This window comes from Emydura macquarii, unplaced genomic scaffold, assembly GCF_026122565.2.
Source record: "Emydura macquarii macquarii isolate MOO-44397 ecotype Brisbane River unplaced genomic scaffold, CSIRO-AGI_Emac_v2 contig_1790, whole genome shotgun sequence".
NCBI lineage: Eukaryota > Metazoa > Chordata > Testudines > Chelidae > Emydura > Emydura macquarii.
Genome location: NW_027131927.1, coordinates 17,181,313 through 17,194,885, shown reverse-complemented (window position 1 = coordinate 17,194,885; position 13,573 = coordinate 17,181,313). Strand labels below are relative to the sequence as shown.

General features: G+C 38.0%; 1 protein-coding gene across 4 annotated transcripts in view; it reads right to left on the bottom strand.

The window, feature by feature from the left end:
- The window catches only part of ANKRD17 (ankyrin repeat domain 17), a 148,465-nt gene that overhangs the window by 58,751 nt on the left and 76,141 nt on the right, over positions 1-13,573 (bottom strand). For all 4 annotated transcript variants that reach the window (XM_067557004.1, XM_067557003.1, XM_067557006.1 and 1 more), the window contains exons 5-10: positions 13,214-13,361; positions 9,064-9,297; positions 6,292-6,386; positions 1,367-1,604; positions 612-803; positions 92-201 (exon numbers count right to left, since the gene is read on the bottom strand). In XM_067557004.1, the coding sequence (XP_067413105.1) occupies positions 92-201; positions 612-803; positions 1,367-1,604; positions 6,292-6,386; positions 9,064-9,297; positions 13,214-13,361 (1,017 nt within the window). The remainder of the gene's footprint in view (positions 1-91; positions 202-611; positions 804-1,366; positions 1,605-6,291; positions 6,387-9,063; positions 9,298-13,213; positions 13,362-13,573) is intronic.

The following is a 13,573-nucleotide window of genomic DNA, read 5'->3' as shown; positions in this document are numbered from 1 at the left end:
GTTTTCAGCAATGAACATGAATTTAATATCCAGTGCTCTTCATAATTTTTATTTCTGATTTCTAATTTTGATCTTAAAGTTAATTCCTTACCAGATCTGCACCTGCCTGAAGTAAGACATCTGCTACATCAGTGTGGCCATTTTCACATGCATATGTCAATGCAGTGTCACCTGTTGCTGTTGTTGCATGCACATTAGCCCCTGAAAAGCAGTATTAATGAATATGTAAGCTTTAAAACAATAGTTTAGAAAACATGCAAGTCTCTCTATGTTCTTTAGCAGAACAGACGGTAAAGCTCTGTAACCTTTTCTTCATCATTCAATATAAAGTTTATTAAAATATTCCTTTAAAGTTTTTATCAGCCATATTCCTAAATGAATCCCTAAAGACAAGTCCGCTTAGAATTCAAGTTTGAACTACTATCCAGTGGTAAACACATACCCAAAATATTAAATAGTCTAGGAACAGTTACATATATCACTACAGAGTATCTGCAGAGTCTAACTTTATAATGCTGCTAATGAAGGTTTATCAACAGAAGCACAGGTACCTTTTTCAAGTGAACAAACTTATGGAACCCAACTAAGCAGAACAAAAAATGACTCCATACCTGCAGCTAGTAAATATTTAACTAGCTCCAAATGACCCTCTTGAGCAGCTTCCATTAGAGGTGTGGAACATCCAAGTTCTATATCAGCTCCTGCCTTAATAAGAAAATCAGCAACCTCCAGAAAACCTCCACAGCAAGCTAAAGTTAGGGCAGTTTCCTGAGTCTCTTCTGTTTGAGCATTGATGTTTGCTCCTTCCAAAACAAGAAACAAAAACCCCACCCAAGATCAAGTTAATTGTTGAAAAAATATTTAAAAAGTTAATTTCTTTAATGAAATACATGTAAAATGTAAAGTAGATTTGACTACTGTTTCAAAACAAAATTACTGAAGTTATTTGAGACACACACAGTTATTATAAAGCACAGACTCTGAATAGTCCAAGATTGCTCATGTGATCTCAGTGAGCACTCTTTTTCTGTAAGATTCCAAAGTATATTTTCCAAGTGGATCTATGCAGAGACCAACACGAAGAACCTAAAATTACATATATTGGTTAATTCGTAGGTAATGTTATTCTGTAAAATGCATTTTCAGATCACCAGTTAATGATTTACTTCTCACTGGTTAATCTGAATTTGAGGATTATTGTTTTGTTAAAAAGGTCAAGATGTTGCATCTGGGAGAGAGACTATTTGAATATGAAAAAATTGCCAAAAAAATATTAGCTTTCAAAATTATCTATTTGGCATCCATATTTCTAGATGCCCGTATAGTTTTTGCAAAACTTTTGAATAGACACACTTGTTGTAGTTACCTTGACCTAGCAATAATGCCACCATCTCTTCATGACCTTCTCTGGCTGCTTCCATTAGCGGGGTATATCCTTCATCATTTACCTCCTCCAAGTTAGCCCCACGTTCAATTAATAATGCTGCCAGCTCTACATGCCCACCACAGGCTGCCAAAGTTAATGGAGACTCAAAAGAGTCAGCAGGCATGTTCACTTGAGCACCACTGTCGAGAAGTAACCTAGCAACTTCCACATGGCCATCCTAAGAATGCAAAAAACGTAAGATGAACGAACTACAAATACAGGGAACACAAGTTTTGCACTGGCAACTAGAACCTGGCTTAGAGATCATACTTCAGTTTATGTATATATTCAGATCCAATGTACTTTATGGTTGGGATTTCCAACAGAGACTAAAGGAATTAGGTGCCCAAGTCCCACTGAATTTCACTGGGCTTCTAACACCCTTAGACATTTTTGAAAATCCAAATAGCTGAAAAAGATTAAGGAAGTTAAGATTCCCATTAACATCAATGGGAGCAAGATCAAACCTGAAATATTTTCAGGCATACTCAAAGCCTCAAATGTAGAGATATTGCTACATTATGTAGCACCCCAGTGAGTGTGGTTCACAAATCTGTGAACCTAATACAGCCTATGCATGTTTAAAAAAACCACATTGATATCTACAGAATTTCATTAAACTACACTAATTCAAACAAAATAGTTTTTTTCACCCAACTTGTTAGTAACAATTTAATACGGAAGTGTAGTAATGAAGATTCATTACTTTGACTTCATTTGTCCCAGAATTTTATAGTACTTTATGAATTATCAAAAATTAAAGAATAAAAGTCAGAAACAAGTTAGCAAGATTCTAATACAATTCTGATCACATCCTAAAAACTGTTTCACTTTTTTGTCAAAATATTCATCATGTTATCCAAACAAGTTCCTTCCTGGAAAGAAGCAGACACTGCCACAAATTTCACCATAAAATTACTACTATAATACAACCTCCTGCACACTGAGTAAAAAAAATTCTTGCCTCTTCCTAAACTAATGTAACATTGTTAGTCATCTTGCTAGTGGTTAAAGCTGAATTGGGTGCTCTTTTTTAATTTGTGTTGTATAAAGAAGATATGAAAGTGTGTATTTTAGTATTTAATTTTAAACATTTAAGGTATACGAGGAATATCATGTCTGGTCCTCCAAGGTTTTACTGAAAAATTTGTTGGGATCTCAAAATGTATGTCACTAAACTCTTGTCTTAAAGGGACAGAGGTGTTTTATCATTAAGAAAAGATTCCTTTCTCCAAAACGTCAGTCATTCATTCAATCTAAAAAAAAATAAAATTAAAACCATCTGATAAAAAGTCACTTCTCTCAATCGCTCAACTTGCATTCTCTTGGCTCTTGTGATGTCATTTCACTACCTGTCCACTCAGTCTTCCAGGCAAGACAAGACCTAAAATGTTAACCAGCAAAAAAACAAACAAACAAACAAAAAAACCCGCAGGCCTTCTTTTATACATCATAGGCAGCAAAACAGTGCACAACATCAAAAATTTCCCCCTCGCCAGCCCCTGAGTTGCTATCTTGCGGGACAAAACAGTAACTACCAAAATGCAGTCTCTGCAGTAATTTTTGTTCTTCCTGAAGAACAGACCATCTGGGACAAGTGTGACAGAGCTACTCAATGACAGAGGGAATTTAGTGCCAGATGAAGGCAAGGGGCAAAGAAAAATATCTCAATTTGAGAAGCTGCATCCCCCCTTCTGAGGCTCTCTTTAGACCTCTTAGAATTCAATTCCAAGAGGGAAGAATAAGACAGAGGCAAGCAACAAACACCACAAATCCTCTCAGCATTTGAGCTAATCACATGTTCGTGTCCATTTTTTCAGAAGACGGCATGAGAATGGTGGAAATGGGATGTCGTCAATTAAAATAAAGTGAAGTGACTGACACTACAGAAATCACCTATACTTCTATTAAGTGTTCTCCTAATCTCATAGGGTGATGTGGTCCATTTCTGTGGTTTACTATTTACATAACTGAAAAGGAAAATGGAAGGAAAACTGAAGATTATGCCTTCAGAAACTTACACTCCCTTTTTGGCTTTATCTTAATGTATAGGCTGCAGTCTTGACAGGTAGATATTAGCTACCTTAGTCACTGTAAATCATTCAGGAAAACCACACACAGCACTTCCCATTTAGAAATGGGTGTAAGATCTTTCAGTGAGTGAGCCTTTAGCAAGAAGGTTATCATTTTTTTGCTTGGCCGGTGATGACAGCATATGTTGTCTGTTCGTAAGTTTCTTGCTATACAATAAATTTAGATAAGAACGATGTTTTCTCCCAAAATATCCTGATTATTTCAGCTTTTAATTTTTTGGGTCTGTTACCAATTTTATCTTTTTTTGTGGAATCACACGGTAAGCATCCATCCAATTGCTCTGGCTTCTCAATATATAGCACCAATATCTCAAAAACAAAAATGAACTGCCTGGATGCTTTAAGGATTCTAGGAATTAATTTTAAAAATTTAAGTACCCACTCCCCAATATCATCACATGCAAAACTGCTTACATAGTCCTGCCTAGGTTTGTAGCCTTTATAGTTATTTCAGGAAAGGGAAGACTAAGCTAAGACTTTAATGAGGACTATGGACATTATTTTACTATCATCTTCAGACTAACAAATTTGTAATATGAAATGATTTCTTACATCAAGCACACACATATATTATTTATAACTGCCCCCCTCCTCTCCCCGCACACACACACCCCCCCTTTATGTGCTAGTTGCTTTCCAATGGACAAGATCAGTTCCTGCCAAGGAGTTCACAATCTAAGGATGAACAGAAACTAAGCAGAGATGGGAAACATACTTTATGTAAAAGAATGGAAAAAGAATTTAAAGTACATTCATAATAGAAATGGGTTTTTGAGAGGGACATAAAAGTGGAGAGCGGTAAGGCCCTTGATGATGAGTTCAGGAAAATACCCTTTGTAGAAGGGCAGTCTAGAAAAGGCATGGAAATGTTTATGAGAGACGTTAACACCATTCAGCCCAGTGGAATGAGCTGGGGGGGGGGCAATGTTCAGAGAGAAATCTTCATAAACTGGGATGGCTACATCAAGCTTATTTAGTTATACCGAGTTCTGAAGAAGATAAGAAGCTTGAATTTGATGCGACAGAGGAGAAACCAGTGGACAAATTCAAAGAGGTAAGTAACTATCATGATCAGAATGGACAAGGAAGTTAATTTTCGCTACATACTAGATGCTGAAGTTTGAGCTATACTTTCTCTGCTTTGATTCCCTACTCCATTTGTATGTAAGCAACAAAATGAATGACAAAAAAATTCTTGGAAATTTTGTCAATTTCACTGTTTAAGAGGGAGCGGAGAGTCATCATACAGCACAAAAAAGAAAACAGCTATACTTCAGGGGAAAGTGAGGGGCAAACAGTCACAAGAAACTGCTTCCTTCTTACTATTTAGTAGGAAACCTTGATATAACATTCCTCTAACTCCTTCCACATACAGAATTTGGTGGATAGTTGCCCACACCCATTATCTTATGGGACTGAACTCCTGCAGCTTACATGTTATTAGACTTGGGACAGGTGAGGTGCACACTGAAGATTACACATTGAATCTTTTGTGTTGCAACAGGTTAACTAAATGGAAATGATTCTGAAGAAGGCCTAGATTTGCTGGAACTAAACCTGCATGGATAGCTACTCTAAATTTAATCAGAAGTAAAAGATTCAAATGAATCCATCAATATTTTACATGGCAAATGGGATAAACAAACATTATTCATATAAACAACAGATTCCCTAAACTGTCATCCAAGAGACCCAAATCTTCAGACTGCAATAGGGACAAAGAGGGAAAGGAAGGTAATCTTCTCTTGGATAGAGGCAGCTGAACAATTAATATTGCAAGTTGTGAGGGTCATAAATCAACAAACCACACCGTAGGAACTGAACACTAGGTTAGACCTAGCCTGTGTGTGATAAGACTTTCACTGCTATCATTTGGATAATAGTTGGCTCAAATAAAATACAGCATGAAATGGATGATCACCCACATCTTGTTTATTTATTTTTTAATCAAAGTCATTTTGAAAGGCTGCAGCAGCCTATAACATCTCTCCTACTCTGACTGTCATGACAGATTATTTTTAATGGCTGTGGAGTCGTGCTCTAGAGCAACACTTTTTGTAAAAGAAGCTGGTAGAAGAAGACATGGAAAATGGGAAGTGTCACATGGCAAGTTTTATTTTATTTTTTTAAACATGCTTCTCTGAACTGCAGTAGCATGTGCTGAATGCCTTCAGAAACCAGGTGAAGATTAGCATTCAGCATACAAGTTTAAAATGTAAGAACATACTCATTTTAAACTTATCTGTTAAATGCGTGTTTTAGTGTGAACACTAGATGCATTTAATTGATACTATTATAGTTTAGGTTTTCCTGTAAGAAAGATTTCAAGGTCACCTTTAAGTTCAAAGCTCTTCTTTCAAGCCAGAGTGACTGTAGTTAAGATATGAGCCTGTAAAAGAAGTGAAGTAAAATACTACTCACTTATTTCAAGATGTCTTTGAGCAGGCCTCAGAAATAACCAATTCTAAAATCTTTTTCTGGAACATGACCCAACAGGTGCTAGCACAGCAGACCTGAGCATCACCAAGTACAATATACGACTACTGTGAAGCATAAAGTCAGTGCTAATTTAGATCATTCTGCTTTAGAAAAATACTGTCTTCAACCATATTTTCTTTATCTTCTGTCAAATAACGAGGAACAATGCATGGACATAAATAATTTAGATTGTGTACTACATAGACAAGAGGATCACTGTTTTGTGGATCTTCTCCAGCAACTGGAGAAACAGTAAATATGCTTCCATGCTACAACAATGTATTTGTCTCTTACCATACAAGCCTCCATTAAAGCTGTGTGCATTTCATCTGTTTTATGCTCCTGGTCTGCACCTGCCTCCAGCAGAAACCTCACCATTTCTAAATGGCCTAAATTAAAAACACACAATTAATAAAACCTCAGAACCTTTTTAACAAGTCACACTCTTGTCTTTTTTTGCATGTGTTCATAGACTGAAACACAGTAGAAGGGTTTTAACATATGTAGCTAAAATAATCCAGGACCTAGTTATATCAAAAACAAAAGCAAAATTATTTAATCATCACTTCCACCTCCAATATTTTTAGCACAGGCAAAAATCAGACTTTTACTGTAAAAAACATGGCCCAAATGATATAATCACTAAAATATTGTACAAGTGCAGATATTCCATGTGACATGCTACAAGAATGTTAAATAGCACAAATTTCATATCACTTTAGTGAGACTTCAGATATTGTCCAGAAAGAATAATACAGACTTAATGGTTTAATCCTAACTTTAACTGTAAGCATCCTGTGAAAGGCCGATGTCTATTTATTTATGAATATTCTATGTAACCAGTTTATAGAAAATATTTACTGTATGACTCTACAGGATTAAACTATGCTATGCAAACAATGAATTAATAGCAGAGTTTTAGGAAACCAGTAGGAAGGCTGCACAACATCTCTAGATGAATAACCTCCTGATAAATAGGTCAAGAAGTTAAGGGACAATACCTGAGATTATCTGAGCAGATGGCTACTTTCCAGCTCCAGCCAAAATACATAGCTGTTTTGCCACAGCTGGGAGCCTAAAGTTCAAAGGGACACTAACAATTAACTCATTCGCTAGAAGAAGGGACACAATTCTCTGGGCCTGTAGGAAAGCAACATGCTGACAGACACAGCTCCTCCTGAGGCGGGGTTGAAGTAGTTGGGCCTTCCTAAGCTTCCAGGGGATGGGAAGCCACAGGTGACAGATATTTATACGCAGTTTTCAAAATCTTCTCATGTTTCCGTGTTCCTACTATTAAAGATTAAACAATATTTTGTTTTAAGAAAGCTGTCTTGTCAACATACAAGCAAGTGGTCCCAAAGGGAAGATTTGCAGGTGCTGAGCCCAGTTTGACATGCTGAGACATCACAATTGCTACACAGTAGGAGGTAGCCTGTGATATTGTCTAAATACGGGTGGGACAATTTAGGGATTCCACCCCAGTAAAGATGAAACCAAGAGGCCTAACACCCGAGTAGGTTGCACTCAGAGACCAGAGAGGGGTCAAAGGTGCAGCTGGACCTGCACCTGTGACACAATCCATTTTAAACTTTTTAAGTAGTGGATGGGGGGAGGTGGAATCCCGCAAGCAAAGTCAGCAATAAAAAAATAGTGATAACAACAGAGTCACACTCATGTTTTTAAGCCTCAGACACGAGATCTGGAAGCAAATTAGAAAACCAAAAAGAGTTTAGAACCTCCAAAAAAGGAAGAAATACAAGACTGAAGGAGCACTTCTAACACACTCAACTTTAACTCCAAGTTCTTTCCTATGCAAAAGAGTGAGGAGCCGTGTAAGCACAAACTTGCAGTTTGCTTTATACTCTGCTTTCAGAGATCAGGATTCAAAATCCAATCATATGGCTCTGTTATAACTCACTTTTAGAAGACTCTATTACTTCTTACTCTTTTCTAAACACCATCAAAAACTACATCCCATTACCTAGGGCAACAAAGCAATGCAACGGGAACAATCAGAAAAATGTAATCAAGAATATTAGAACAAAATTAACTTAATCAGCCATATACTCATACACTATGATGATGTGGCCACAAGTACGTACACTACAGACCAGACTCTAAATGGAGAGCACAGCTCTGTCATAATAACTACAGTGAAACCTGCTTTGAGTGACCATTTGAGAGGCAAATTACTTCATTTAACAGATATGGCCTTCTAACAGAAGTAGATGACTTGCACTCTGTATATTTGGGTAGTTTAAGATAGACAGTTGCCTAAGAGAGGCAGTGATCTCTAGTGGATATGGCACTGAAATGGTACTCGGAAGACCTAGGTTCTATTCCTGACTCTGCCACTGGCCTGTAGTGAGACTTTGGACAAGTCACTTCTCCTCTGTGCCTCAATTTCCTTATCTGTAAAATAAGGGTAATACTGACCTTTGTAAAGCACTTTGAGATCTATGGATCAAAAAGCATTATATAAAAAGGAATCGTTAAGGGTCTTCTCTACATGTTTCACTGAATTATAATAGTGGAGTTTGTCTAGAGCAATTACAATAAATTACAAAATATTTTCTGTTCCCCAATATCATTTTCTCCAAATAAGGGCTTAATCCTCATGTACTCCTAGCAAGGGTGCTGGAACTAGGGATGGAGGTGATGCTGCTGCACTCCCTTGCTTGAAGTAACAAATAACAAGTAAAAATACCAAATACATGGTTTCCATCATCAGCACCCTCACTATAAAACTTGTTCCAGCACCCCGACTCTTAGAAACGTTTTTTATATTTTGTTCATCAACAAGCAGCTTGTTCTCAGAAGCTCGATGACAATTTTTTTTGTAGTGTGCAATAAATAAATTATTTCACTGCTTTTCAGTTAACTGCATTTCTTCATAAAAGTCTGCACAGAGGATCAGACTCTGGCCCTTAAGTTGCAAAATCTATACCTACTTGTCACCTTCTAATTAATAATTTTTTGTTGAATATTAAGGCTTGTTAAGTAAAGTGAGACTTTTTTAGGAAAACTTCTACAAAAAATATAAAGGCTTTAATATTGATACTGTACCTTTGTAACAAGCCAATGTAAGTGCACTCTCCTTAAATTCATTGGAATGTGTATTGATTCCTGCTCCGTTTTCTAACAGCACTCTGGCTACTTCCACATGTCCAGCACTTCCTGCTTCCATAAGTGGAGTATGACCATTTTCATTATGGTCCTCAATGCTAGCGCCTGATTCCAACAGTACCTTCACAACATCTACATAGCCTCCGGCACAGGCATATGTAAGTGCTGTGTTGCCTAGTACCAGAAAGAGGGGAAAAAACAACAAAAAACAAAAACAGAAGTTATTCAGAATTGTGTGTTTTGCCAATAGGAATTGTTTCTACATCCCATCCACTCACAGGCCCATTTCAATGCTTAATATTAACACTGATATTTAGAAACAGTTATAAAATGTTCAGGTTATGGCTCAAAATATAGTTCAATTAAAAACAACTTTTCACAAGTATAACACTGCTGACAGACTAAAACCCTGAACTACAACTATCTCTGATGACCTGAATTGGAGGAGAAAGGGAGGAAATAACTCCCATTTTTCTCCACGTGAATCTGCAACTTCTGGCATGACCCATCTCCACACTGATAAATGTAATGGAAGATATGAAGAATTTGTTATTTTCAGTTTCAGTGTGTTGATACTACTCTGCACAAAGGAAAGCAGATGTTAGATCAATTAAGGAGTGGAATGCACTGCCTTGGATGAGATGATTTCAAGACTTGGGTCCCAATGAGTTAATTTTCAGTATCCAGAGCTGGAATCAGCAGGTTTTCATTAAATATACCTGTTTGCATTCTTTTATGTTTCATAGACCATATATCAACATGAACATTCCCTCCCTGCCCATGCCTTTTTTTTTTTTTTTTTAAACAAACACATTGGAGTGATACTGCTACGCTAACAACTGTTCAGTAACGAAATAATTTGCTATTTTTCTAATGTTTATTAATAATTTGATGACAGCAACCTATTTGTGAAACAACTCATAACCAAGGCTTCAGTAGTCAACACTCTACCTTAGGGCTGGAAAGGACTCTTGCTTTTACCCAAAAGTAGTTTCTTCTTAAGAAAATACAGAATGAAAAACAAAAATTTATCCATTTGTGAAGTTATGCACCAAAACAATTATACATGAATAAAATAATCTGGCAAAAGAAAGTGCAAATGGTAATACAAAAACACCTTCTCACAATCACCACTTGTCCAGCTAATCTCTGCCAGAAATAAAACCAAAATCATTTGCAACAAAGCAAATAAATAAATAGTCAACAGCAAACTATCCAAATTATGCTCAAAATACTATAATGCAGTCTGTCACTGTCTTCATAAAAGATCTGTGCTTACATTTCTTTCATTGCTAAGGAAGTTTCACTTTTGAAACTATTCACTAATTTAGGTTTTCAGGCATCTGTTACATATCTTTAGGGAAAAAATTAAAGTCAAATGGATCAATAGCCCCAGTGAACTGTGCCTATACTTTTTTGATGTATATTGCTCATACAGTTAGAAGTATCTATTGATTTCCAAGTCTTTCCAAATGTTAAAATAAAAATAGTTGGTAAATTAAATGTATAGCAGAGATCTGTCTCCAGACACAATTTCAATTTTATCATCTGCTTAATACAGCAAATAACTATAATCTAATTTTTCTTAATGACAATATAGCTCTAGTCTCTCAAGTGGCACCCAGGCCCGGCCTTAACCATAGGTGAGGTAAGCAATTGCCTAGGGTGGCAAAATGTAAAGGGCGGCTGCTGGGCTGCGGCCGCCCACCTCCCGCCAGGCCCCAGAATGCAGCCACCTGCCTTCCGCCAGGCCAGTGCACAGCTCGGGCCCTGACAGCAGCTGCCCTGCTCCCAGCTGGGAGGTGGGCTGCAGCCACCCACCTCCCTCCTGGTCCCGGCACACAGCCAGGAGCCCAGCGGCAGCTGCTCGTGTCCCAGGAGGCAGGCAACAGCTGCCTGTGTTCCCGCTGGCAGTGGGCAGCAGCCGCCCCATCCCGCCTCAGAGCCTGGCTCCAGCTGCCCCTGGCTTTCTTTCACTGAAATTGACAAGAATGACAGCCCCTGGACATTGCAAATACTCAAATTTTTGCACTTGGGGTGGCGGGGCATGTTTTTATTTTGCCTAGAATGGCAAAATATGTAAAGCCAGCACTGGTGGCACCCAACTACAGCTGCCCACAGTTTAGAATTATAGGGTGAAATCCTGGCTCTGTTAAAGTCAAATGGAATTCTGTCATTGACTTTAACAGAGCCAGGATTTCATCCATGATTCCTGCAATGATCTAAAGGTCCAGGCAGTCACAACTCATGGTGTGGTTTCCAAATCCATGAAAACTATCAAAATTCCTGCCACTTACAACCCTTAGGAGATTTTCAAGGTGTGACAGATATGCCAATTTCTTGAAAATATCCTTGAAAGACCTTATTGTATTAAGTTTATGTATAATTGTGGACTGGGATTTTATGTAACCTCTCTACGGGGAAGAGGTGACAGATATGAGACCTGGGAGTTCAAAAGATTATGTTGAAAATGTGCTAGACAAGTATGGACTTTTGGGATGGTAAGTGTAAGTGACGTTCCTAGGGAATCCCTAGGAGAAGTTAATGCAAATTCCTAGTTCTGGGTATGCAAAAACCCAGCCTTTTGACATTACGCCCTGAGGAGAAAGTCACTGTCTCCTGATAACCAGTCACAGGAGATCGAGATCAAAGACCTGAGCTGTATAAAGAAACCACTGATTTGTCCAGTTTCTGTTCTGTTTCTAAGACAGAAGAATTTGTAATCATAGGGAAAACCCAGGTGTAGGTTTCAGAGGACTAAAGCCTACTGCAGCCCTACGTTGGATTGGGGGTGATCTCTGGTAAGCTTTTTAGCCTCAAACAATAAAAGAACCTATGCAACGTTTTCTCTGTAAAATTTTTAATTTAAGAATAAATGTGCTTGCCTAGGAGAGGTGTAGTAACTTACAACTGTGGGCATAGCCCAGAGAGAGAGCAACAGAGAAAGCAAAGCACAGGTGCTTGCCTAAACAGGCCATCTGGCTTGCTGGGGATATCTCATTGTGAGGCAGGGAGCTGGGCAGGCTTGAAACCTCTGGCCAGGAGAGAGTGAGATACAAGTTTCTGCCCAAGTGAGGTGATGGCTAGGAGCCAGATGCCTAAAGTGGTGTCTTTGTTGGACCAAGGAGGGGGGAAGAAAAAAAAAAAAAAAAAAAACACATGCAGTTGATCTGAAACTGACACGAGGCACATGAAAATCATGGTACATGTTGTTTCACTCAGGATTTTTTGTACTTTTTTCAACTGTACTTCCTCACAATTTTGAAGGTTTTTTTTAGATTTGTTATAAGAGGAGGCAAATGGTCTTATTATGGCATTCTAATGGATTATGAAGTGTATGCACATATTTTATCTTGACTCTAAAACTTCACATCCCAAATAGAGTATGGGCAAAGAGATACAGGGTACCAACATTAGGACTACAATTTTATTTCTCTTCCCTCCCATTTCCATTCTGTTTTTCTCCAAGCTCTATATGCATCCTGTCTCTGCCTCCTTCACTTCCTCTATCTTAATTCCTATTTGTTTTTTTTAATCTTTTAATCTGTTCTCTCCTTTACATTTTTGCTCTCATTCCCATAATACTATTCCATCTCTTGAACTGCCATTTCACCCCACTACTGTTCACCACAGAAAGTGCATCCAAACTGGAGGCAAATAACTATTCACACTTTGGTTCCTGGCTACTGCGCTTGTTTCTCAATGAGTGCAACAGATGTTTCACAGTTTAGAACAAAACACATCATGGTCCATAGTCTGCTATTTGGGCAAGAGTGAACTTTATCATCACTTGCAAATAAAGATGGAGTAACAGCTATTGCAAAAGCGAAAAAGACAGATGCAGACTTCAACTTCCTGTTTGACTCAGACTAGTGATACTGCCCATATGTTTGAAGTCAACTAATATTTTTTATTTGTCAAAGAAATATGAAAGCTATATGCAAACACAGTTGGGGGTGGGGGAGAGAGAGACAAACAAGCCACTCACCAGAAAGACATCAGTTATTGCACAAAGCTACAAAAACACTAAGCATTTCCCTGACAGAAAACTCATTTAGATGTTCGCTCTTCATCGTGGCACACTTATTACCTGTTGATGACTGTGCATTGACATCAGCACCATGAGCTAGCAGCAACTTTACAATTTTGACGTGTCCGCCATTAGCAGCAGCCATTAAGGGTGTTATATCTCCTTTAATACCTCGGTCTTCCACATTAGCATGCATCGCCAGAAGAACCTTTCAACAGAACGGGCAATAAGCGTTACCATAAGGTGACAAATGCCCAACTTGCTGCAAAGCTTAACATTACATTCCAGATACAATCCTGTTTTGTGAACTCATTGTGTCTCGTAAGAACTTATTTCAAATGCTATAAAGACAAAGTGCTAACACCACAACATTTTTCTGAGGAGTTTTCATCTGTTGCAAATAAGTGAACAGTTAAGTAA